This window comes from Gymnogyps californianus, chromosome 7 (assembly GCF_018139145.2).
Source record: "Gymnogyps californianus isolate 813 chromosome 7, ASM1813914v2, whole genome shotgun sequence".
NCBI lineage: Eukaryota > Metazoa > Chordata > Aves > Accipitriformes > Cathartidae > Gymnogyps > Gymnogyps californianus.
The window spans coordinates 24,909,669-24,936,789 of record NC_059477.1 but is presented as its reverse complement, the minus strand read 5'-3'; the positions used below and the strand labels follow the sequence as shown (position 1 = coordinate 24,936,789).

Genomic DNA, 27,121 nt, shown 5'->3' with positions numbered 1-27,121 from the left:
TGCAAACACTCTTTAAGCTTTGGTGACAACGTGGCTGAGTCACGCTAGGAACTGGGAGTATAACAGCAGCACACAGGTGAAGCACAAGAAGCCCAGGCATGTTTGTGATACGGCCCTGTTGAACCCAACTATAAAAGAACAAAGAAATCCAGCTGCATATGCTCTTGTTGTTTCAATAAGGGGAAGTACCAAAAGCTCAGATTTCACAAAATCTACTCAGCATGGAAAATTATTTGATTGAGGACCCAGCAGCAATCTATTTAATAATATCATCTTTTTACCAGGGTTTTACTTCTTTGAAGTACTGAATAAATTACTTCAGACACTTGAAAATGCTATGTACAATGTATTATGTTGCATTTACATAACTGTAACAACTCATTAATACAGAAATCCAGACATGATCTGGGTGATGATTATTTACCAAGAGAGACTATTCTAATAATTAATTTTTAGTATGTTTCATAGCATCTCATCAGATACTGAGCACACGAATAAAATACATCTCCAATTACAATCATGTGTGATCTATCGATCTCCAGCATTTTTAAATAGTCAGATTCTCAGATCAATGTGTAAAAAGTATAAAATTTGTCCTGCACTTAATGCTAAATCAGCAGATTCTAGAAGGAGCCAAAAGCTTCAGTATTAAGCAAAATACTACAATACAAGAAAGAGAATAGCTTAGAGTTTCTAAGAACAACAGATGAGGGGAATGGTTTAATTTTTTTAACTAATGATGTATCTAATGCTGAATAAAGAAATTGGTGAAGATGTCGCATTTGTTCTGCCCTGTACAATACATAAAGGTAAGAATAGCATTATATAAAGATACACACAAATATAAAACACATACACTACAAACCATTTACACTCCTATCTCCCAGTGGTCTTTCCTGTTTTCATCATTCAAAAATACCTGTGGAATTGCTGTGTCTTGAAACATCTTTGCATATATAATCTCTTAACTTCAATATGCCTGATTTTTTTCCAGCCCTAAGGTAGTAGTTTATTGGTATAAATCACTGTTGTGGAATAATTTCAACCTATAAATAAACCACAATTTCTGTAGTTTAAGCACATTCTAATCTACAAAACTGCTATAGTGAAAACTCATCAGTGTGCATATTTATTTCATAATGCTATAATTTTTTTTATAAGTAAGTAGCTAATCCCCAAATGGCCTGTATCAGTTTGGTGATATCTGAAATGTGCTGCTTTTCTCAGTCAGAAATTAGATTTTTTCCCCTCCCCCTGAAGCAAGGCCAGAAATATGAAAAAAACCCCAACCCCAAATCTGGTCCTGATGCACACCTGAAATCAAATCTGATTAAAAAAAAAAGTGCACAGTATTTATATTCCTTTTAAAAATGTAGAGCAATTACAGATCTAGCCATAATAAGATTCTTTTTTGCTAGGATATACTTTTCAGCTATGTTGTAACTTAGAAATTTTACCTGGGGCTACTGAAGTGTTTACATGTCCATGCCAGTAAACATACCACTTTATCCTGAATTTGCAAAGCTGTCTGTTATAACAACAGACCTTCTTTCCACTCTCCAGTATCTTACTTGCAAATGGGGGGGGGGGGGAAATCTGTCAATGAGATAAATATGGAGACACATTATGCTATTTTTACAGTCAGAATACCACTATCCTTTAAATTTCTAGGGTGAAACAGTGGTATTATTATTGTCAAAATACTTATAGTGAAAAAGAATAAGCAGTATCACAGTTAGCAAAGGTTAATCATTATAGTAATTTATTGAAAAAATACACACCTCATTATATAGCCAGTTTAACAATCCTATGAAATTAACATACAGAAAGTCACTTGGCATTGTGCTGCTTGGACATTAAAATAATCAATTTCAAGTCAGGTTAAGGGCTTGATTTTTTTGAAATGTCTTTTAACAGAAACTTAATTTTAGTCTGTCAAAATGTATGAGCTTACAGCTAAAGATCAGAGGGGAAGAACTCAGTCATGAAAACACTGACGAAGCAACGATTCAGAAATAACACTCAGCTAATCTGTTCTCTTTACATGGCTCCTCTTTTGAGACACTTTATCTTCAAAAGGGTTATAGTAGGAAGAAAACCAGAAAATAATCACCATGGCACGACTCAAGATGTCTGTCCTATGTTCTGTGCTTAATGACAGGTCACCTAACACACTTTTGACAGTGTTGTCACCCCATGATGGACTGTAATGAGTAGAGATGGGAATTTGTTCCATGGATACACCTGACTGCAGTGTATTTGGTCATCTTCTTTGTCCAGGTGTAGCACTGCAAATCTGAGTGCAGACAGCAGCCGTGTGACTTCGTCCTTCTCCTTCCTTGGGTTTTTTTCCTCTTCAAGACAGTTTCCTCATGCCCAGGAGCTTTCACAGTGTTTATGATGCAGCACTCTCTATGGGACACAAGAGCTTCTAATCAGCAGTCAGAGAAAAGTTGAAAAGGGCTTTCATTTTCATTCTAAGTCCTTAATCTTCATCACTTGAAGGACAATGAGCTGCATAATCAAAACTAGGGAACCTGACGGGCAGTTCTCCCCATTTCTTAAAAATTTGCTTTGTTGTTTTCTTGTCTTCAAACACAACTACAAAATTTCTAATCTTTAGACAAGGCAGGTCAAGACCTCGGTGAACCATCATACTTCCCCAAGCCTGCAAGTATAAGAAAATTATGTTTCAGATAAAATAGACAAGATCATTAGACAGAAATAAATACAGACAACAACAACATAAAAGTATGAAAATAAGTTGTTCCTCACTTGTCCACAACCTTTACACATAATTTCCCCATTTGTCTGGTAATCAGCATGCTTATCTTGCAGTGTCTTATTTTCTCCTGTACAGTAAAGACTTCTGAAAAACAGTCAGACAGCGTGCATCAGAATACATTGGTCATTCAATGCTACATACAGACTTAAACACACAGTGACTACAATTGCTGGTCAGATATGAAACCTAAAAGGTCGTAAACTCTCTGACTGTTGTGCACATTCAGGAGTTGGAGAAAATGCAAGGTCATATTTCATGCTCCTAAATAATGGTGAAATACAAATGTACTCCATGCCTCCTTTCACAGCATTTCAGGAGCTGCATCCTCCCTCACACATCTTAAAGTAGGAGCAGCAGGCTCTCCGTTATAATAGGGGATAGACCTAGCTTGTTTTCTTCAGGTGCCATGGAGCTGTCAAAGAAATGATACCTGAAAGTTAGAGGTTTTCTTTTTATTCCCTGTAGCCCAACCTTAGCCCTTAACAGAATCATTTGGTTCTGACTATCCAAAACTGCAGAGTATGTGCACATTCTTACATCGTTTAGTTTAGGGAGTACTTGATCTTGAGGGTTACTATTAGCCTGTGCAGAGGGGCTCTAAGAATTATTACCTTGTAGTTTGAATTGACTGATAACATTATGCTGACAAGACAATTTCACAGTAAAAGCAGTTTAATATTTAGGGCTGCAGCACCATTTTAATTTTTTCAACATATGGATACTAATTTCTCATAAATCTTCAAAAAGTCTACCAATTACAGCAGTGATATGTCTCAAAGAAACAAGAACTTTGGAGGGCAGTAACTTGGTAGGATGGTGTCTGTTATATAATTAGCAAAGCATGACTGATCTGTAAGGTACAATACCCATTACAAATTTACTGTAGTACGCAAATGCAATTGAAGTTGAATTAAAACATTTTCTTGGACTCTTCATTTCCATTATAAGTGGGAAGAGAAAGTCACCTCCTGCCATTATGGCACTGAAAAGTTAAACAGTTTAACATAAATGTTTACCAAACTAGATGGCATCTCTTGCAATGGAGATAAGAAGGAGCAAGAACACTGGGAGAACTAAAAGGGGTGTGTCACCAGCATGAACATCCTCTAAATATACAATTGTCAATGCACAGCTCACGGCCAATATGCTAAGTCACTGGTCACAGTCAAACTCTTATCCTGGGTCTGTTACTGGTGTAAGTATGTGGGTAACTGGTATTCATCTTTGGTTACAGTTACACTGTGGAATACATACCATATTATGTAATAAGTGACCTAGTTAATATTACCACAGAAGTTGTATCTTTTTCCAAAGTTTCAAACTCTGGTCACCTTGAAATCAGGGGTAAGAACCAACATTTCCTTCAAACTCTTTAACTGTAAACTCCATAGAGCCTAGGACTTGACAATATTGGAATAATCTTTTTTTCCTCACAGGGCCTAGAGGATTACAGGCCCTGTACAGCCTTGCTGAAAAGAAAATCTGTTTCTGCCTGAAAGAGATAAAGTAGTTCATAAACACTTACTGGAAATCTTTTTTCACACTGACATGATGCATGTTTTCAATAACTTGTATGTCTTCTCCAGAACATACAAGCTTGTGGCAATTTTTGCATAGGAATGTTATTAGTGAAGGATTTTTCTTGTACGTCTTGTGCTGATCTCTCTTTGCCTTCATTTGTTTTTCCACTATACTTTGCAACTGGAAATTCTGAATCTAGAAACAGATCAGTAAGAGCACTGTAACATTCTGGTGGAATGACAGTAATAGTTTTCTTTTTCAGTTATTTTACTGAGTTCACCGACAACATGACTTCTAGTCAATTTTCCCGACTTGTGTGTTTCCCCCCCTTACCAACAGAAAAGCAGACTTCTCTAAAGGCCCGGAAAACATAGATTATAAAACAAATATTGGCAGAAGGATTCAAGGCCATATCTAGTAACTAATATTATTTTATGTTTTCCTTCCCTAAGTAGATTTCAGATAGAAAGTATTTCTTACAATATAAATCCGTCTTCTTTAAAGGGAAAGTGCAGAGTTGCAGTAAATACCTTATTTAAATACTCTTCCTGTGGCATCTTCTGGACACGCTGAATGGCCTTATACATCATTTTCTCACGGAAAATATTAACATCTTCACGTTCAACAGCTCCTGAGCCACTCGAAGCCACAAGTGCATAGGTGCTCTCATCAGCTCGAGCTCGACCGCGAGCCTACAATTTGGAAGACATGTACTGTTCCTTACGCAGTGTCCCCACAGAGCATTTTTTTCCACTTAACTCAGACAGATAAAGAATCAGTGAATAACACATACTGTTTCTGCATTATCATCAAAGATACCTGTGAAAATAGTACTCAGGAGATTTGTGATTAGCACATTTTGCAAAGCAGAAACTGTATTTTGTCACCAAAAAATAAGCATGCATTTAAATATTAAATATATAAATATTTGTGTTCACAAATTAAGTGAGAACATGGACAAACTGGTATTCTGATATGCAATTATCTCTTTTTAGCTGTTGGTGGTACAAATGTCTTAAATCAACCAGTCTGATCATATTCTCATACCTTTTCTATTAAAAGAGCTTACTGTTTGTGTAGAGCTTTAAATGGATGTTACACCATTACACATGGAGGCAAATTTTATATTGCATGCAAACTGAAGATGGCAACTGGAAATTAACCTTGTTGCAAGAGCATTTTCTCTTTTAGCATGCAAGTATTTCAAAATTATCTCCAAACCCCAGGTATATGATTCACCATTTGCATATTCCAAACAGAAAAGCACTTTTAAAAATAAGTTATGTATGCAGTAAACTCATACCTGCACCATAGCAATTTCATTGGTGACAAGGCCATAGCGAATAACGATGTTACACTCTTTGATGTCTAGGCCTTCCTCAGCTACAGTAGTAGCAATGAGTAAATTTACATTTCCACCTCGGAATTTATCAATAACTTCCCTTTGCTCATTCTGTAAATAAAAAAAAAAAAAAGGTAATAAAAAAAAATCATTATATTAACTTTCAGTATTAGTTTCTGTCCACAGTTTCTTCTAATTAAGAGGTTTAAGGAATTAGAGTCCAATCATTTCAGAGTGGCGTGCCAAACATCAAGTGGCTTAACAACTGCATTTAAGTGTCTTTCAAGATGATCACAAACAAGAGTTCCTATTGAATATAATAGGTGCTCAGCACCTTTGAGGGAGGAGGGAGCAGAAGCCAATCTTTTTAAGGTAACTGAGCTTGGAACTTTGTAGCCCGTTTCATAAGCATTAGGAGTTTTGATAATAGAGTTGTTCTATCATTTTCAGATTCTTTAAGTAGTTATTCAGAGGCTCTGGATTTCTACCACTTCAGTAATTTCAGCTTCAAGTATAGACTTCAGCACTTCCAAGTCAAGTTCCAAAGCACTTAAAATTCCCTGTAATAAATGGGGACCATAATTTTGCTGATCTGGGGAGCACCAAAAAGCACAGCAATGATATACTGAAAAAATAAAGCATCCAAAACACAGACTTCTAAATTAGCTGGATATTTCAAACAAGCCTGAGCAAAGGGACAGAAACTTCCTATTTGCTATGTTTGGTTTCAAAATGTAGAGGCTATTGTTTTGTTTGTGCAATGTGGTGCACAGATTAAATACCAAATTTTCATAGAAAACAAGCAATTTTGAGAGAACAATTCCTAACTTTTTTTGAAACTGAGAGCAGCTGAAGGAAATGGACTCTCCCCAGCAGTAAACCACGCCATTTTTGCTTAAGTGCTGAAGTGACAATTTTATGGGAAGTAAAAAGCAGAATAGAAGAGAGGTTTTAGGATACTGAAGTACTTTGTTTTGAAAATGTTTAATTTGGAGGTATAAATCATCAGAGAGATGTTGTGTATGAAGCAACACAATGGTATGAGACGGACTGTTGAGTGATCAATTGTGGTATTTTCATTGCAAATTTTGGCAAATTCTCTTTCAACAATTATGCGTCAGTGTGAAGCATGCATATAAACTGGTATCAGTTGATTAAGCAATGATATCAGAAAAAGACAGGCATAATCAACATTGTAATTTTATTTTTCAATTCAGCAACTAAAATACAATTTGAATTACTGTTGTCCTGGTAAGTATAAACTCATTTAACTACCGCATTTTTGCTATTGCCATTTTGTTCACTTTTTCTTCCTATGCCTCACTACAACTTGTGTCCCTTTTGACTATATACTCCTCCAGGAAGTGGCTGCTTGTTACTCCTGTTGCCATAGAATCCAAAACCGAAAAACTTGTTTCTTGTGGAAATAAAATTATTCTGACATTGTTATCCACCTATCCTGCAGCTTATGAAGGTAAGTTGCTGGCAGGTATGAAACCAGAACTGTGGGCTCCAAACTTCAGTCTGTTGTTCTAGTACTAAATAAGCTGTTTTCTCAAATCACGTACAAGATTTTAATGCTGTAGTGCATAGTTTTGTACCTGAGTCATGGGTTTAATTTCACTGTTATGTCCAGCACCGATAAGATAATGGGCCTTAATTCCCACTTCTTCAAATTTTGGGTTATCCTTAATCCACTGGAACAGAGCAAAGGCACTTAGCCGAGTCTTTGTGAAAATAATTCCTCTAGGTTCCTCAGTCTTCGTGAACTCCTCCATTAAAGTGTTTCGCAACTGTATTAGCTTCTCATTTTCATATTCTGGCTTTCTAGCCAACTCTTTCAGCTGTTTCTTTTTTGCTTTAAAAATAGCAGATGTAAATTAAGAAAAAGTAACCATGTAAAATAACAGCTCTAGAAAAAAACAAAGCAAAGAGCAGCTTTCTATATAATTCTCCCAGCATGGCTAATTCACATCCAGTTTGAAGAGCTGTGGCATACCAATTATTTTTCAAGTGAGTCTACATTCATTAAACACACTAATCAATCAAAATAAATCACCATTAACTTTTTAACATACGCTATGCCTATATTTCATGGTGAGAATAAGCAAAAGAAAAAAACTCTGTCTATACACCAGAAGTGGTACAGAGTTAAGTGCACTGTACTAAAAAACTAAATCACAGCTTATAATATTTGCAAAACAGTTTTAAAATAACAGAAAAAGTCTTACAAGGAGAAACAGATTAATATGCCCAGCCCTCAGAGCTGATAATGTTTTTATAAATTTAGACATAAATTGTCCTTGGGACATTCATTAAAGTAGGAATCCTCACTAGAAATATGCAATGTAATAGACACCAGCATGGGCGCATTGTTATTGGTATTGCAGCTTTTAAAGACATTTCAATACGGTCAGTGAAATCTTAAATGAATTACTTTCTTCGACAGGCACTATTGACCATGACCAGGGAGGATTCCTCACGTGTTTTAATTTTTAAAAAAACTTCAAATATTTAAAAGCCTACGTCATTGTCAGATGATCATGCAAACACAGTAATAACACTTTAAGGTGGGGGCCTTGTGTGTTAAGATATTACAGTCACTCTGATGTCATCACCCTGTGCAGAGAATTGCACTGCACCTCGTCCAATGCAGTAGCAGTCAATGTATCACAAACTACTACACCACTTAGGCAGTGGCTTTCTGACTACAGTCTTATTCGTATTTTAGAATGTAATCAAACACATAGAAATCTATATAAAAAGTAGGTAGATGTAACAAACTCCCACAATTTTCCCCCTTAGTTAAACCTACACTAAGGGTTGCAGTTGGTTTATCACCCAAAGATGAACTCCTCTCTTAAAAGCTGGAAAGAGGAATTTTAGATTTTCTTCCATTACTCCTGGCACCTTCAGTGGTAAAATCAAAACAAATTGGAATATAATTTATTTTTCACTATTAGGTTCTTTGAACTTCATTTACCTGTGGAAATGAAAGCAATCTAGACAACTCAGTTTCATTTTTTAGTTAGTTTAACTTTTTGGTTCTCAGAAACAGATCAGTACTGAAATTCTAAATAAGGGGGCATAAAGGCAGGTATGAAGAGTCATTAAAAAACATGATGACATTATCTAACCTAATTACTTTTCTAAAAGTTTTTATAACATTTCCTGAATTTCTTACCAATGGCATTCTAAATTTGTAGTTCATAGGATATATGAAGTTGGGATACATGCTGCAGTAAAATCTATTTTCTTTTGCGCTGCCCAGGAGCCATAGGCAATCGGAGCAAACTTGTCTACCTCTTCCTCATTGTAAAGGCAGTAAGGGAAAAAAGAGGCAAAAAAGATTACTGTGTCAAGGACTGAATGAATTCTAGTTCCAAGGTGAATGATCTGAAAAAAGGCAACTAGCTTTGGTCTTTACAATTTAATCCTGTTTAATTCTCTCACTAATTGCTCTTTACCTGAAACTTACTCAGGGTCATCACTCCCATCTCTTAGTATATAGACAAACTAACTTTGGTAGAAAGGGTTGGTTAAAAACCCATCATTTCATTACTTTTGTATTCCATTTGCTCAACTTTTTCCCCCCTCAAGAGTGTCCACTGGAATACACATTCTATGTATCTATCAGAGTGTCCTCAGGGACACTTCATTGGAGAAAAGCAGAGAACAGTTTTTACTTACTATCAGCAGAAAGAAAGTGCCCTTGGGCCAAAGCTGAAGAACTTCTACTACATGTTGGGACATGATCACACTATGATGTTTTTTAATGTACTCCATACTATATGAACTGGGACATCCAGATACTGTCATAATAAACAACACGGCAATCTCTAGGATGTAATAATTAATGAGCCCATGCAAATCATGTTAGCGCATAATCTATGGATTTCAAATATTAAATATCACCATGTATTTCAAACTTACCATGAAATAAACCTATTAGAAATTCATCTGTTTCATCCTGTTTTGATACTGCTGGTTCATCATCATCATCATCATCACTCATTACTGTCTTCTTACTTTTCTCCTCCTTATAAAAATTATTTAGGTGATTGTAGGCATCCACCATTCGGATGGTGTCATTTATCTGGAGAGCATCATTGTATTTCTTCAAGTGTTCTGCACAGACACGTTCCTTGCGTTTTTCTTCTTTTGCAGCTAAAAGTGAACAAAAAATATAAAAACATGCCTGTGTGTAGAATGATCCAAAGAAATCCAAAGCTAGGATATTTTTGCTATGCAGTTACCTTTTCTCTCTTCTCTAATCACCCACTGTTCATATGGCTGAGTTCCAAACTCAGATTTTGGATGGAGCTGGCAATAGTTTTGAATGTCTGTCATGATCTCAGTAATTCTCTCTCTAAATGGATCCTAGAAATAAATTGATTACCAAAGTAACTAAGCATCTTCTGGCAATAAAAACATCGGCTAGTACCACACCAAGTAATTTTTTTAAAACTTTAAACCTTAAATTAAAAAACAAGTAAGGTTGCTAAGTGTTTAGAGTTATGGAAATAAATAGTTGAGACTATTACAAAAATTACACTGTGAAATAACGTATTTAGTGAATATAATGTCACCCCAATACAAACATTTCAACTATGGTTCAGAAGGTCTTTTGACCAGATACCTCAAAAATATAACTCACGTAAGTAAAAATTTAGTTCTACTTGTCTTTACTGATACTTTTCCATACAGAGGAAAGCAGCAGATAAATACACACATACCCAAATTAGCACTATGGATCACAATAATCTATAGAAAAAGAGCATTAGCCAAAAGTTTTTGATACCATACAACACACTTTTAAAGGGCAATATAACTTTAACAGTGATTTGTTTGAAAAAACATACCCTTCTTTTGTCATCTGCAATCACAGTCTTCTTATACGGTTCCTTCACCTGATTCTTCAGTTGGGAGGCATGCTCTTCAACAGTCATGATTCTACGTGCATCAAGATTGGCACAGATCTGGGAGAAAACAAAATGTTTTTTCTTTTAACATTTAATGAGTTATTCCACATGAAAACTGAATTAATGCAACGGAGCTTCTCATTTACATATTGGGTTTTACATAGCTTTATTTTCTTCCTACAAAAATTGGATACAGACACTATCAGCATAAGAAAGGCCAAGTCTTTGAAAAGCATTTGAGATAAGCTGAACAAATTACTTTTTAGGCCAGAAGTGATCCTTGCACACAAGGAAAAAACTTGTAGATCAGGGTGCAAAACAGGTATTTTGAAAAGGAAAATATACCATCAATACTTTGGAAGAGTAGATTTTGGAGCACAAAACAAATAAACAAAAACAATGGTGAAATAGAAAAAAAGAAAATAAATGTAAGGGAGTAATTATAAAAGTAAGAGCTGGTCAGGAGAGTAGAAAATAATTTGAAATTATCTTTCTTGGAACAGGAAGAGATGGAGAAAATTTCTGTGCTAACTGCACAACTGAACTGGACTTTTCTGCTTTTGATCTCTTCCGAGAAAAAAATATGTACATTTCTGTCACTAAGTCTAAAGTAATAAGGGGAAACCTTAAAATTTTTATGAGCAGAGAAAACAGGAAAGGAGGTCTGGCAGGCAACCTTTTTAATGTCTTCAGCAGTAGTTATCTATTTGAGCTTGCATATTCGGGTTACATTTCTTTAGATACAAAACCCCGCATCCTATCATTAAGATTTCAGAGCTGATGAAAAGGAATTCTCTGCTTTTTCCATTGCCAGAAAGTTTTTGTCTGAAAATATCTCGCAATTCTATCTACTTCCATACAGCATAAAAGCTTCTTGCAGGCCTCACCTATTCAGTATCACATTCTGTTCTTGTGCAATTTGCTAGTCAGGAGTTTTCACTGGAGTACTGGGCTAAATTCTACTTTTGTATTACTAATGTAAATCCATTGAATTTCAAGTAAAATAGAGTTTCTTTAAGTACAGAGTTTAACCAATTATCTCCAGTCAGGTGTTCATGCAACTACACAGTACTCCCCTCTCAATGAGTAACCAACTGCTGTAAAGAAAAACATTGTATGCTACCTGTATCTCACAAGTGGTTTCTGCTTGTTTAAGTACTGAACTTTGTTTTTCACTTTCTTGGATCCACACAAAAGCCCAGCTTAGTCACGCTAGAAATACAGATATAAAATATTGTGAAGTCTCTAGGATTTAGGAATACACAGTAAATTCTAATCCATCAATGGAAAAATAAGATTTTTATTAACTATAAAACCTCACTATTTTGTGGATTTCTTGCCTCTGATCTTACCTTGAGAATTTTTTTTTCAAGGGAGGCAATTTTTTTATTTCCCTTTTCAGTAACCCTACTTCCCTGTAAGGTTACTTTTATTTGTACATGGATTTCCATTAATTTGTAGTGGGTCAATTTGCTGAATGGCTGTGAGCTGAACTCCCATGTACACGTGAAAAAAACAAATCAGATTATATATTTGGAGCCTAACACTGACTTTAAAAGTTTTACTTGAACAAGACAATATCCCTTTGATGGTTTGCAAGTGTGAGGGCTATTTACTTTCAGAATATGTTCTTCAGCTTTTGAGTAGGATGTTGCACCTCCTACACCAGGTGAGGCTGTAAGTCCCAGAATCTGAGGCTGTGGGATCAGTGGTTTGTTTTCTTTTGCCAGCTTCCTGTTCTTCATCTTTTCTTTTAAGTAACGTCGCATTATATTGTTGTAGACTCCTTCCTTTTGAGTGTGATGACACTCATCGATAATGATAAGTGAAAAATCTGGGGGGAAGAAAAAAAAAAGGACCCCTAAAATGATTAATTTTCTTTCAAATGTAGAGTTTATATGACTAAAACTTCTTACAGGTAAGGACACCGTTGAAGAGAACCCGTCAGTTTGTTTGAGCCCTAATGCATTAGGAAATCTGTAGTGCTGGAGGAGGGCGTGGATGGAAGCTGTATATATTTAATGGACTTTGGAATCTCTGCTGCAGTCTTGATGTGTCAAGTAGTTTTACATCTCATGTAATGTAAAAAGCTTTTCTACTTTTGCAAAACCACTCTGATGGCATAAAGAATTTCAGAGAGGTATTTTTAATAACCAGTGGTAAGAACATTTCATAGTTTAACTCAATCCTATCTTTTATATCCATAACTGCATCTGATAAACTACGTACTGTTTATGAGAAGATACAGAACATGTTAGAAGCCTTTCAGACATTCTAGAAAGGCCTGTCCTGATCAAAATATGCTTCCATTTTATAGCAACACAGAGATTTCCTCCCTATTCCTGTCCAATTAAAAGATGTATATTACTTTATGGATGTGTCATTGGAAAGAACAAACAGATGGTGGGAGCACTACCAATCATCTCTCTTTTGTAGCGGAGGAAACTGATGAAGATTCAGACAGGTATTATGTACTTTTTAGTCAGATCATATTTACATGCAACAAGTAAAGTACTATATGATAAGGAAAATTAAGATTATTTTTTGTTTGTTTTAAATTTCTCACAAACATAGAAAACATCTCTTTAATCTATCTGCATATGCAGCCAGTGACACATATTTTAATGTTCTGATTTGAAAAACTCATGAGCATTTCTCTGTTTCTCTAACAGCAAAACTGGTTTATGGAGCTCCCACTCTTCCTGTAGCTGGCCAATAATGCTCTAATTCAACATTGTTTCCTACGATTTGACAAATGTTTGTGGAAATGACTGTAAAGCAGATCACTGAAGTGATCAGGGTTGAAATCTTCCCCCTCCCCCCCCCCCCCCCCCCCCCTTTTTTTTTAATCCGGACAATTTCCATGGTCTTGTTTGCACATTAGTGTGCTCAAATTGACGCATCACTACAAATGAGTTTGCAACAACTGGCAGTGGAAGTTGGAAACTAACAGAGAGCTAGAACATTCTCAGTTGGCCCTTCTGCTGGAGAAATATCATGTAACCTTGTTGTTGAAGAACCTAAAGAAAGGTGGAGACTGAACAAGGGAAATTTTATTTAAAGGCTAAACCAAAGCCTACCACTAGGAAAGCAAACTAGTGCTCCATGTCACTGGGGAAATCTGATTGTCTTCACACAAGTGGTTGAGGAAGCCAGTTTGGACTGATGTGGTTTCAAACCTAAATTTCCATTTATTTCTAAGATTTCTACATATTGCAAGACTTCAGGAGCAGTGCTGGCAGTTTCTCCGTTATTTTGCCAACATGAAATTACTCCCTTTGATTTTGACCATCATCTCGGTAATGCATATTCCTGTCATTACTCAGGAAGAACCTAACCCACCAGAAAAGATGTGCTTCTACTAAGGAAGCGATACACAGCTTTTAGAAAGTCCACACAGTGACTTCAGCCCTTGGTAAAGAGAGTAAACATTTGGTAAAATGCAATTAAGAGAGTCGCCTCCATTTCAGAGGCTGGAATTCCATGTTACATATAATGCAGACCTCTGTGGAAACAGATGAAAAAGGTATGAACAGAAATAAGGAATAAAAAACTTATAACTAATTAGGATGGTTTATATAAGCTGCGAGTTAACCAAGTCGTAGCCATAAAAATGGAAATGGCTCTGTTCAGGCTTGCTTGGCTTTGGTCCAGCTGAACTTACTAGCACAGGGGTAATAGCAAGGAAACACGGCCCTGTTTGCAGGGCCACCTCAGTTCTGGAAAATATATAGCTCCTTATGAAGGAAACTGTGCAAGGTGTGAAACCCATTCAAAAAACCACTTCATTACACAAGCTGGTTGGGACTCAGCTCAATTCTAATCAGGTCAGCAGTTCCTGTAGAAATGTTCAGGTGCCTCTATACAGCATTCCCAAATGATTCAGATTTGGGAAGGTTTATTAACTTAGGTGCAGTGGAAAGGAAGTAAGTATAAGAAAATCTCTGGTACTCTGCCTAGGTTAATAAAAAGGCATTCTGAAGGAGGGGAGGCAATTCTGAAGTTGGTTTGGATCAAGCAGTACTCCAGTCAGCACTAGGCACTGATAGACACACACTGACCCCTCAGGTTTCTCTGCTGTCTCTCTAACACCCAGACAAGTACTTCTTTTATCTCAGATCCATTATTTTGAATATCATAGCTCTCCCTTCAGCTACATCCTGCCCCATCTAAAAAAAAAAAGAGTTGACTGCATGCAGATAGAGGGAGAGGTTAACATCTCACAGAGGAGGGTCACTGCAGCCCAAATCCCGGAGCTGAAGTCATGGGCTTTTCCATTATTTGTACATCACTGGCAGATAATACCATTTCCTTTCTGATCTCCCATAGGTATCTGCCACTGTAGTATTCTGGGCAAACAACTCTACTTCATCTCATCTTGTATCTTTTGTTTTCTTCAACTTCCTTCATCTGTTGTAGGAGACCATTACATTTGCCAACCTCAGAGAGATACAGTTAAAAGTAACCATCTCTCTGTACGTTAGCAAAATTATAAGAGTTTAAAGAATACAACTTTTATAACAGATTGGCTTTTATCTTGTGTTCAATTGTATTTCTCAAACTACCGACTACATTTGAGTTTTTATAATTTTTTTCTCACCCTGTTTATGGCTTCTATGTGATATAACTCAACGTTCTACCAAGCTTGGAAAGTGGAACCAGTATGGCTGCATTTGCACGAAGTTGTGCTTGAGCTAGATAAAATAGGAAGCATAACAAATATCTAGTGCAAATGAACTGTAAGAGTCCAATTTGGCTTGAAAAAATTGCATGCTCATTAACTAAGATCTGGGTTTGACTCTCAGCTTGCATTTATAAAACCAGTCAACTGAAAAAACATTAACTACTGAATGTGGCACATTTTTACTCTGCAATTTTCCAGAACAGAGACATACTTTTAGCCCTTCTGTAAAAATTTCAGAATTAAAAACTCGCCTGATAAGTGGACACCTTCTTCATCTTCTTCGGCTGCATTTAACAGTGAATTCTCAAGGATCTGTGCTGTACTGATGATGACATCATTTCTTCTGACAACTTCAGGAAATGAGATTTTCAGCTGAGAATCACCACTTAAACCAATAACCTGATACCAACGCTTCAGGAATGGATTAAACTCCTTTCGTAAATGCTGTTCCACCAACGGTACCTGAATAAAAGTTTCCAAAGAATTTAAACCAGAGCATACATAGGATTAAAAATACATGCCTGTTTGCCAGAAACGTTGTTAGATGAACATACACTTTGTACAAAATATGCTTCTTTAAAAAAGCAAACATCCCCTTATTCACTGCAGGGTAGGATTAAAAAAAACCCTACTAAATACAAAAACCAAAAACCAAGCACTAAAAATCCCCAAACCAACCTCTCCCCTCCAACTGCTCCTACGAAACCTTTTTGTCCCAAGAACTTTGGCTTAACTGTGCCTTAGAACGAATGAACAAACCATGCATGCTCTGGCTCTTTAACTGAGCTTATAACATGCTATCAATTTTATTCTTATAGGAGGATATGGATATCTTTTATTATTTTAATAAAATTCTTAAATGTATTTCTATATTTTAATATTACAATAGAAAATTACTTTATATTATATGTGCTAAATTTAACTGTAAAAATTACAGCAATTATCAGAAAATGTGACAGAATATTCCCTAACTACTGTGAGACTCATTAGGTGGCCTTCATTACCAAATCCAAACACAGAATGTGAAAAATATTTTTATTTTTTAAAATATGATTTTAGTTCTATTCATTCTAACATGAAATTGCACTTTTTCCAATAATGTGGTTATCAGGGCACATCTAAATTTCCACTTGCACTAGGGTAAACTAAAATCATTCATGCTTGCACCATGACGATGGTGCAATGGGGATGGCAGTCTAGAGCTGTATGCCTTTAAACATAACTACATCTGGAGAAGCTGAGAAATGTGTTTATATTCATTTTACAAGTTCTATGTTAACAGTGCATGAGGTTTGAAAAATACTGTTTTTAAAAAAATGGACCAGCATACCTTATTAACAAGTACTATAACTTTTCCAGGCTCTGATGCTCTTTTCTTCTTATCCAAGTGATCTTTGGTAATGTAAACAGCCACTCTGGTTTTACCACTGCCTGTAGGGAGACATATTATAATATTCTCCCCATTCAGTGCTGGCTTTGCAACTTCCATCTGGTAATCTCTCAGGATGAGATCTGGCTCGGGTGAAGCTCTACTCTCCACTTCATCTTCATCTAAGGGTACAAAGAAATGTAAGTATCAAACAGGAGGCATAGAACATTTATCAGAATATTGAACAAACGTCAAAGGGAAAAATATTAATTTACTATCAGAAGCATTCTGAATAAATAGAGACAGGGCATATTAGCATAGGCAATGCTGCTCTGTGAACCTGTGCAACTCTGGATCAGAACTGCTTACATCCAGTCACCAACCAGTGTAGGTGGAATAAGCCACAGTATGTCTTCACCCATCTATGTTGACATGACTATTATTACGTATGAATTCAAGTGATACAATTCAGAAGCACTGGGACCAACAAAGGTTGTGTTCAGAGCTGCAGTATTTATAATCTAGCCAATCTTATGTGATGTTCTCTTTCATCAATACTGAAATTTATTTGGTTGCAAGTGAGCTACCTTTTTAAATACTTCCCAGAGGATGAAAAAAAGAACCATAGAAAGAAAAAGAGATAGGGACCACTTAAAAAATGATGAAGAGAGTTATAAAGTATAAAGACCAAATAGATAAGAAAATTCAATTGCTCATACAAGATAGAGCTAACTGCAGAATGTTTCACACCTGTTCATGGTAGACTGCACTGCTTCCAGACTGACTCATACATAATGCAATCGAGCTGTTCACTAAAAAGCCATACACATTTGCCACCTGAAGGCCAAAACCTTCCATCCACCATATAAAATGCAATGGCAGAGAGTTCAGATCTATGGCTCACAGGTGAAACAAACAATGTTCGAAAGTTAAAAGTGGAAAAATGCTGTTGCATTATTTCAGGCAGTAAGAAAAGCAAATCAAGTCTCTTGAGTTTACATATATTTAGGAAGTCAGAAATTATATATATTAATATGAGAAGGATTTATTTCAATGGAATTTTGGGCTTTTTTTTTTTCCTACAGATATGTTTAAATCACCCTCCAAGCATTAACTGTCCTCAGTGAAGAAAAGGCACAAATTCATTTTACTAGACTAAAAATGAGGGAAAAAACCCTATAGTTTTATTTCCTGATGATATCATTAAATGAAGAATCATGAGAATTTTATCATCACTGATACATTACACACAAAATAAGTGTATTTTTCTAGTATCCCTGATTCCATTAAATAAAATTAAACTAACAAAAAGTAATGAAGCTTGATAAAATACTGCTGATGGAAACATCCGAATGCCATTCTTAAGTGTTTTTTGCTTGTTTTGCCTTTTAGTGTGAGTGCAGTACTACCTGGAACACAGGGAAATTCACACGAGAGAGTACTTGCTGTTACTTATCTGACTTCTACTACTCTCTTTTGAGGAAGAACGTTGTTTGCTTTCTGGTTGGCTAAATTCAATAGTTCAGTCATATTGAAACTAGCACTTTATCACCCATCTGTTTGGTTAAATTTCAGTTCCTTAACATCCTCAATTAACTGTCCAGGCCTACAAAATATTTAACTTAGCTCTCTCCTAGCTTCCTCAGCCCCTGTTTAGATAAAGGCTAATACAGGAATCTTTTCACAGGGTATGATTCCATTAAAGAATTTTCTTCATGCACAGTATAACTTTAGGGAAGTTGTCTGCCTTTGTACAAGGCTCATATGAATTGCTGCTCTGGGCTAAAAGAAACATGATAATTCTTCTTCTGTTGTCCTAATTCCACCATTTTTCTTAAATGTAAAATGATCCTTGCACAGAAAACTGCGACTAAATCCACATGACTCTCTGCATTAAAATCCAAATCATGTCAGTGCATTAAGACACTATCCAAACATCTGTTAATACAACAGCCTTACTGCAAAATTTCAAATTATAAAATCCATAAATATCACAAAGTCCATCTGTATCTCCTTAACTTTTTTTCTCATAGTTGCTCTCACTGAGTTTACTAGGCATGATTAAAAATCATGAATGTGTTTTAAAACATTTTAACTAGTTGTTTTTAAAGCCCACATGTAAACAGAACATATAGCAAGTAAACACTGGGGAAAAAAAAAATCTATTCTGCATTCTTCACATAACTGTAGTGATTTATTTTTTTCTGCTGGGCTACTGGACATAGCCAATGCCCAATTTACTTAATCGGAGATTTTTCAGGAATCTTAAAGGATCAGGCCATACATATATATGTGCTGCCCCATACCAGTAGCCTATATCAGCCTGACCAACTGATACAGTGTGACTGTCCACAGAACAGAGAAGTTTCTGTGCCCAGACATTTCATGTGACACAGTGAGGAAAAAAATACAATGTGACTGATGAGTCACCTCAGTTGACGCAGAAGTGCAAAGTATATTCTTCAGTTAGCAATACATAGACTAAAATCCTAGCAATAGGGTAGCAATTTAGATCTGAGATATCCTGAATTTTCTGTGTACTTACAAAATACCTGGATTTTAATATTTAAAAAGCTTGAAACTATTTTAAAAGCATTTATAGTAAACATTTTGCAGGCATATGATATATAACATTTACATTGACTTTATTGATCTAATGCTAGCTTTATTAGGCAGAGCTGGCCTGAAAGGTACCCAGATTGTTTCTAGCCCTTGTACAAGACACAATCCCAGCACAAACTTTATAAAGGCTAGACTCCAAAAGGTAACTGGTTCCTCTTGAATTCTGTGTAGGCAGACACACGCTGTTCACCGTGGTGGACAGCTGCAAATTTGTTCTGCCTGAGGTCTAAGATTACAAAAAGAAGAAAAAAAAAATGGGATGTCTTTTACAACAGCTGTGTTTAATCGGGCTCAGAGTATATACATAGCAAGTTCATATCTGTCTGCAAAGTATTATGTAAATACAGTCCAATATTTAGTTTAAAACTATATTCAGAACTTGCACATATGTTTAAATGCGAGATTTGCAAAGGTCCTCAGATAGTAACCTCCATTGATTAGGTTGCTTTTACAAATAGGGCTGCTAAATTACTTAGGTCCAAAGTGGACCTTCATTACTGTTCTGCAGGTACCCTGGAAATGCTTCTCCTCACCCTTAGATGCCTCTAAAGCATGTCCTATTCCCTCTCACTTACCCTATACAGGGGCCAGGCACAATCTAGCTCCCCTCTGAGAGCAAAAGAAGCACATACATGTGGCAGCATTATGAATATCTGTACAGGCAAGTGCACTGGATGACTTCTGGAAGTCCCTTCCAGCTTATGCAATTCTATCATTCTGCATCACTGACCATTTTCTATGATGACGATGTCTAGAGACCTATTCAGATGATCTCAGTACATCAACTCTTTTGGGGCTGGGACTTAAGTCCAGACCCATAGAAATGGCATCTGTTTTCCAACAAAGTAAGAGGAAGCCTGTCATCTAAATACTGTGAACTAGAGTTCACAGCGAAAGCCTTCCACTGGTTTCTGTTCTAGCCCATTCACAGAGTGCTTACCCTTCAGAGCTTATTTTGCAATTACTAAATAACAGAAGGGAAACATACCTGAATCACTGGTTGTGTAGCTCTGTCCCAGGTTTTCATTCAAGTTACTGACACTTCCATCTCCTATGGAGACGTCTGACTCTAAATGAAAAACACAAACAAATGTAGTATGATATATTTGCTACACAAATATAAATAGCAATAGCATATTGTTTGCTCTCTCCCTAAGTTGTTAAAATAGGCTAGACAAATGTCTGGCAGGGATGGCTGAGGTATAATTTCCTTTATTAAACTTTTTCTTAGGTAAAGAAAAAACTGTGAACAACAGAATTCATTTTCTTATGGAAGAAAACATGGAGTGGAAGATGAAAATCCAAAACATAGCAGAGGTAAGGCAATGTGGGTCATGATTTATTGTCGTCAGGCATCTATGTTCTCTTTGCTTGAAAGCAAGCATCCAGACATGACCGCCTGCACGATCCCCTCTAGTCCTATTTTACTGTATCTTTTCAGAGGGGTGAAGAGCCCAAAAAAAAGAAAAAAAAAACATGTTAGTCTACTGGGTACACAGCACTGCTGGCAAACTGAAGACTTTCTCTTGTACTCCCTGTAAGCCATTTGAGTTATATCTGTAGTAGAAGAAAATCAAAACCAGAACTGTCATTTAAAAAAAAAAAAAAAAAAAAAAAAAAAGGGTTTCTTCATGTAACATGAAAAGAGTAAACCATAGTTCCCAGGTAAATAAAAGCAGAGAGGAATTATGAAATCTTCCAAACTGTTTGCAAGTAAAGGCAGAGACTGACAATCCCGTTACACCCAATAGAAGACTTGGACACCGCCACAGAAATCTGGCAAGTTTACTGTAGATATTCTAATGTTAAGCTCTCCCTCTGCTGGGCAATCAATGTATTACACTGACTTTTTTTCAGTCACAGTGTAATTTATACAGCTAGATTTTCAAAAACTCAGTCCTTCTAATATCTAGAGAGATACACAGTTCTTCTGGAAAAATCTGCTGCAAACAGCCTCATCCTGCACTGTCAGCTTACCTGCAGCACTCTGCAACTAAGCTTACAGTGTGCATAAGAAATCAGTCAGACTAATAGCATTGACCTAAGTTTTGCTTAATTAGCTACTGAACTTGTATCCTATCAAGTTTTTCATAGTTTTTTCCAGTGAATATCCCATTATGATCCATATCTATATTGTCCCCAACTTATTGTTCCCAACAAATAATTCATAAAGCAAAACAGATGCTGTGAATGAGAGTTTAGAACTGAATGGAAGTTATAGTGTCTTAGAATGGTACTCCTGAAATATACACTACAAAAATCTTGGTAAGTGAGGTGGAAATTAAACCTAGTCTGTGTTCAGTAAAAATATGAAGCTTTGACCTTCCTTTATGCAAGTTTTGTTCTCCTTGAAAGATGAATGAATAACAGAAACAGAAATGAAGCTACCTTAGCTACCACTAGGAGTCAGGTATTTAAGTCTTTTAGTTTTTTTTAACATAACCATGAATAGTGATGCAAACATCTGTCTTGCTGTCCTACAGTTTTCATCATTTATTCCATACAGACCTCAGAATCTGATCTAACTATGAATCACCACCAGCTGTAGGAAGTGTTATGATGGGCAAAGGCATTAAAGACTTTAAGCACCTAAATTAAAAGCCTAGTCTCCTAGAAATCAGTGCAATCAACAGAAAGGCAATTAAAAAATATATTCACAGCAGGAGCCCGATTTATATAAAATTTCCCTATTATTATGTAATACCATGCATTTAATATCACATTAAAAGACAGCATTGTCCTGAAAAAAGAAGAAAACCTCACCAGTTATAATCCATGTTCAAAGACCTGCAACAAACTATTAAGTAGCATTAGTGGGAATTCCAGCTATGAAGATGACACTGCTATCTCTTGTTTTCACTCTCTAGGAATCCATGCGGATAGGAAAGAGAGGACAAAATTAAAATTCTATGTATCTATTCCATGTGGTCTCCCATCTAAAATGACCTACTGAAAGATGTGTATGCAGCAGAGAATATGCATTCACAAAGTGTTTTGTACATAATTATCTGAATTACAATGTGCAGAATGCATTACAAAACAATCTCTCAACAGAAAATGTCAGTGGTGAAGTTATATGCAAAATACTCATCTTCCAAATGAAAGGTAAATAGAATAATGTTCTCCTTTTTCAACTGTGGCGACTTTCTTGAATTATTTTAAAATAAAATAAAAACAGTAAGCCTTTCTAAAACAATGAAGATAAAAGAGTTGATAGTCTAACAGCTGTTTTCACCACTTTCACTAGTCTTCCCTTACAGTGCTACTTGCACATTGCAATGCAGCATATTCCACAGAAAGATTTTCAGTCACTTTGCACTGACTAATAAGTAAGTATAAAGACAATGGAATGCAATGAAAAAAAAAATGGATCTATGCAATATTAATTAAAAAAGTCTTTCTTTACTGTCCTGTGCTACATTATGTCATAGAATAAGTTTCAAACATCAGAAAATATACATGAAGGACCAAAATATAAACATGCTATTAAAATTGGTCCTACTTTCAAATTAATGGGCAGTTTTTCTAATCTAAAGCATTAAGGGACACTTTGTGAGACATTATTGAAATCTCCAGTTAATTACAGTGTAATTATTTGTTCCAATCAACTTTTTTTTATGAAACAGGTCTTGAAAACCAGAACTGCTATTTATTTAAATTGTTGTTTATACAGGTAACTGTAACCTTAATCCAAGTGTTTCACTTCTGACCTTGCAAACTTACTGCTTTTGTGTTGTTTTTTGTGTGTGCAGTTCCTTATCTGTGTTTTTGCATGCACACTTTCTCTTTAGTTTTCTCTTAGGCTAAATGATCTATTTCTACTTTGTCTTTATGACCCTACTGCCCTCATACCTTCTGACTCCCTGTCTCAGCTACTCCAATAAAAGGGTCAGAGGAGGCTTTAGATACAACGCAAATTGCAGTAATTTCAAGTAACTTAAAAAAGCTGCTTTCTCATTGAAATTTGTCCTTCCCAATACATGAAGGAATGGTGGGAGTGTACTGCAAAACTGACAAAACTTGACAGCATCAAATTGCAAATCAGGTGGGTTCCCAGCTTACTTGGAAGTAGAATCTGGGCTCCAGTTGTATTTACAGCTGCCTGGTCTAAAAATACAGTCTTACGAGATCATGAGAAAGGATGGAAATGGAAAAAGACTTGAGTGCAGTTAAGTCTGTGTGTACAATGCATAGAGATCAAAGCTTACTGCACTTCAAGATGGCTGAATGTGAGCCAGTTCCTCTACAGCCATCTTCATGCAGCACTGTCTCCTGGCAGCCCTTGCCACGTTGCATCTACACTGCTGGTTTAGTTCAACTCAGAAGTGCATGTTTACAGTGAATCTGTCAATTGTCCCCACATATACTACTTTGGTTCATATCACAGAGCTGGTTTGGATCAGAAGAAATTAACTCCTGTCAGCTGAAACCAAATGAGATGTGTTCCAGCCACTTGCAGGCATATAGTCCACACCAGACTGAAGTCAATCTGAACCAAACTGCCAGAATTCATGTAGTATGTACACCCTTAGCACCATTTCACTGAACAGATCTGCTCAACTGCACAAACTGCTAATACCCACTGTCTATTAATTTTAGCACAGTTCCATGCTGAGGAGACCATAGTTTTCAGGCTAGAATTAGCTTGCAGCAGGCTAGTTAATAGCTAATAGATTTAGTTACTTGTAACCCTCAACCTGACAAGAGTCAGGTAAACGATCAGGCTAACAGCAATGAAAACCTGCCCTCAGTGAGGCTACAATTAAAAGCCTTAGCCTTGCTCTAAAAGGATCCTAACTAAGAGTGAGGATAACTCAGTCTGATCCATTCAGAATCATCATTACATATTTGGCACCTCTTCTTCATACTGCCAAATTATGTTCTAATCCAGGAAAACCAAGTTGATATTTTTGCTGTAGTTAATAATCTACTACTTGCTACAAAACATTGTGATATGCTGTTAATATCACGCTAAATGAGAAATAGGCTACTACTGTTGCACACTGAAACGCTGCAGTTTTCAGAGCCAATTTTTTTTTTATTCATGTTTAATAAAAAAAGAGCAGCCTTAGCTGTCTTACTCCTTTGGCTGAGTAAGCCCACTAAAATCATTTCAGGAAGGATTCATCTCAGTTGTAACTATTGTTTGAGCTCCATCTGAACTGGTAACACATATGAATGGTTCCTTAATCATACAGCATATGTTTGAATCATTGGTTCCCAGCTACGTCTGGGAATTGTTGCCGAGAATTGCTGTTGCTCATAGTCAACTCCCAAGGCACGTTTTTAAAAGTGGATCCGTATGAACAACAGGCCACAACGATTTCTAAAAATTTGTACTAAAAAATGTACTTCTGAGCATGTGATGTGACAAAGGTTGTTTGATGCTCTGTAAATATAAAACCTTAAAATAAACAGAAAAATTACTAGTTGGACAGCACTAAAGGACTTATCAAAACCAAAAATGTTTTCCAATATAGAATTACCAGCCTTCTAGAAAGAACTACTTAATACAGCTGCAGTTATAGTGGTACAGAAACTTTCCTCTTGATTTAAACTTTTTCAACACTGGGAGGAGTTGTCAATGTAAACCTAATGTTTTCATTGGATAGTATAAACCTACCATGAATAGGTCTGAAATAAAGTATTCCTTTAATAATACTAATATTTTTACTTAACAATATTAAATATGTTTGAAAATGACTCATTTCTTCACACAGTAAATTAAAAAATAATAATACAAAGTTGTTAAAAGTGCTATTTAAGAGGAAAGGAAGATCATTAATGTTGCTCAATTATAAGAAAATCAAGCAGCCCATAGTAGATAAAACATCATCACTACAACCAGGATACAGACAATGTCTACATGAAGGCTGCACATCGTGTGCTACAGATTTTTTGGCCATGTCCTCCTAAGCCATTCTGTACTGTGCTAGCAAATTGTTTTCTGAACCAGCTCTTACCTTCAGATTAATTAGTTCAAGTACGACAACATATTCTTGCCCTAGAGCAACTCTTTGAACTGAAGTGAACAAATTGTAGATCTGACCCTTAAAATCGCTACTGCTGTTAATTCATAGGAAGAAATGGAATTTACTGCTTCCAAAAAAAAAAAAAAAAAAAAAAAAAAATCAAAATTTACTTTTTCCATTCATTCCCTTCACCTCAACAATACCCTATGTTCCTGAATTTTTGAGCAAGACGGGAGCTAATGCACCAAGAATGTTCTCTCAGTTACTTGCAGTTACTAAAGTTTAACTGCTACCAGCACAAAATACCAGTTAGTGGACATACCTGAAACTACAGAATTCTTTCCAATAGATGTTTCCAATACACTGTTCTCACTGCTGAAACTATCATTCACATTTTTTTGCTGTTTCAAATCCTCCACTACAGCATATCCTGCTTGGCTTGTAACTTCTGTTTCTTCGTTTGTACTGTTCTTCATCCCATTTTGTCTATTCTCTGTTCCTAGAAAATAAACAGACATTCCAAGGCACTATAAAACATTTAATTTCTTTTAGTGTGGAGCACAGAAAACATAGAACTAACCTATGTTCATCATGCACATAACGGCATAACATACGGTCTTGGTCTTGACTTAAACATTATAGTTTGGAATTTTGGAAAGTTGTTGGTCATAAATCTCAAATATTTGCGGTCACTATAAAGATCTGGAAATTGAATTTGTGGACTAGACCACGTTTCCTACCTTCTCAATTCCATTGGTCCTATAAGCTCATAAATGGATACACCTTACAGAAGGACTTCAAAACTTGCCCATAAACCAGAAAACCTGCAAGAGCTTTGACAAAATGTTTTCCCTCTTTCCACTTCTTTGTCTTATTTCAAATATGGAAATAATTTCCCTTTGACTGGTCTATTCTTTTATTTTTATTAGACTCAAGCAGAACTAGGCATGTCCAAAGGCAAAAAATGCTGTTCAATACATTATAAACATTTTTTACAAAAACTGCATAAGACCGCATTCCAGGGTTTTCCAGATTTGGAACTCAAGTACTCTGCAATTAGAAATTAAATTTAAAGATATTAATAATTTAATTTATTTCAAGATTTATTTTTTATAAAGTTCTCAGTTTCTATGTGTAGGTGTCTGCTAATAACAACGTATTTTACTGTAACAAATCATTGAGGATCAACCTGGAGTGATAAAAGTTACCTTCCAAGGAACCCAAGGAACCTGTGTTCATTGGGTGTTTCCTGTCTATGACCTTATATCAGTGGATGCTATAGCAATCATACACTTTACATATCTACGTACAGGACTGTGTACATGGAAAATTTCTTATCTTCTGGTAAGAGTAACACAATTTATGCTTTATGTATTAATCTGTACAGTTTCTTTTAGGGCCTGCATTGCCTAGGATTACTGAGAAACTGTGGAATTAATGCATTCATTCAGTATTGCATCAAACAACTGAATTAAACTTAAGTTCTACCCTGTATGGTCAGCACTACACTGAAAATTCAGAAATGCAAAGTTTGAAAAGAACTGAAAATAAAAATATGAAAAGAATTTTAATAATTTGCATATTTGCTAAATATTTATTACTTTGTTTACCTTACTGATAGCAAAGTAACAAAGATAAGAATTTAAGCCTGACAAAGCTGCAACACAAAATGAAAATTAGGACCACAGTAGCTGCCGAGCTATTCCCAGCATCTGACTTTCACTCAGAACTATCTTCTGAGGCTCTAATTTAGTTGGTCTTGTCCTGCAGACTGGAGCACTCAACCACCTTTGAACTGCACGCTCAAATATCGCAGCTGCTTATCTGTGTCTGGCAGAAGACAGGTTGATTCCGGTCCTCAACTGCAAGAGACACCTTCACGCCCCTCTTATCCCAATCTTAAT

At 36.0% G+C, this 27,121-nt stretch overlaps 1 protein-coding gene across 2 annotated transcripts in view; it reads right to left on the bottom strand.

Annotated features, from left to right (window-relative positions):
* Positions 1–1,740: 1,740 nt before the first annotated feature.
* IFIH1 (interferon induced with helicase C domain 1) overlaps positions 1,741–27,121 on the bottom strand; it is a 28,708-nt gene continuing 3,327 nt past the window's right edge. The window contains exons 3-16 of one of the 2 annotated variants that reach the window (XM_050899949.1): positions 25,540–25,716; positions 20,234–20,314; positions 16,585–16,805; positions 15,506–15,716; positions 12,187–12,404; positions 10,511–10,627; positions 9,905–10,028; positions 9,582–9,815; positions 7,250–7,506; positions 5,610–5,759; positions 4,837–4,998; positions 4,311–4,501; positions 2,776–2,869; positions 1,741–2,668 (exon numbers count right to left, since the gene is read on the bottom strand). In XM_050899949.1, the coding sequence (XP_050755906.1) occupies positions 2,486–2,668; positions 2,776–2,869; positions 4,311–4,501; positions 4,837–4,998; positions 5,610–5,759; positions 7,250–7,506; positions 9,582–9,815; positions 9,905–10,028; positions 10,511–10,627; positions 12,187–12,404; positions 15,506–15,716; positions 16,585–16,805; positions 20,234–20,314; positions 25,540–25,716 (2,420 nt within the window). In that variant the 3' untranslated portion in view covers positions 1,741–2,485. The remainder of the gene's footprint in view (positions 2,669–2,775; positions 2,870–4,310; positions 4,502–4,836; positions 4,999–5,609; positions 5,760–7,249; positions 7,507–9,581; positions 9,816–9,904; positions 10,029–10,510; positions 10,628–12,186; positions 12,405–15,505; positions 15,717–16,584; positions 16,806–20,233; positions 20,315–25,539; positions 25,717–27,121) is intronic. The other variant, XM_050899950.1, reaches the window with a different exon arrangement.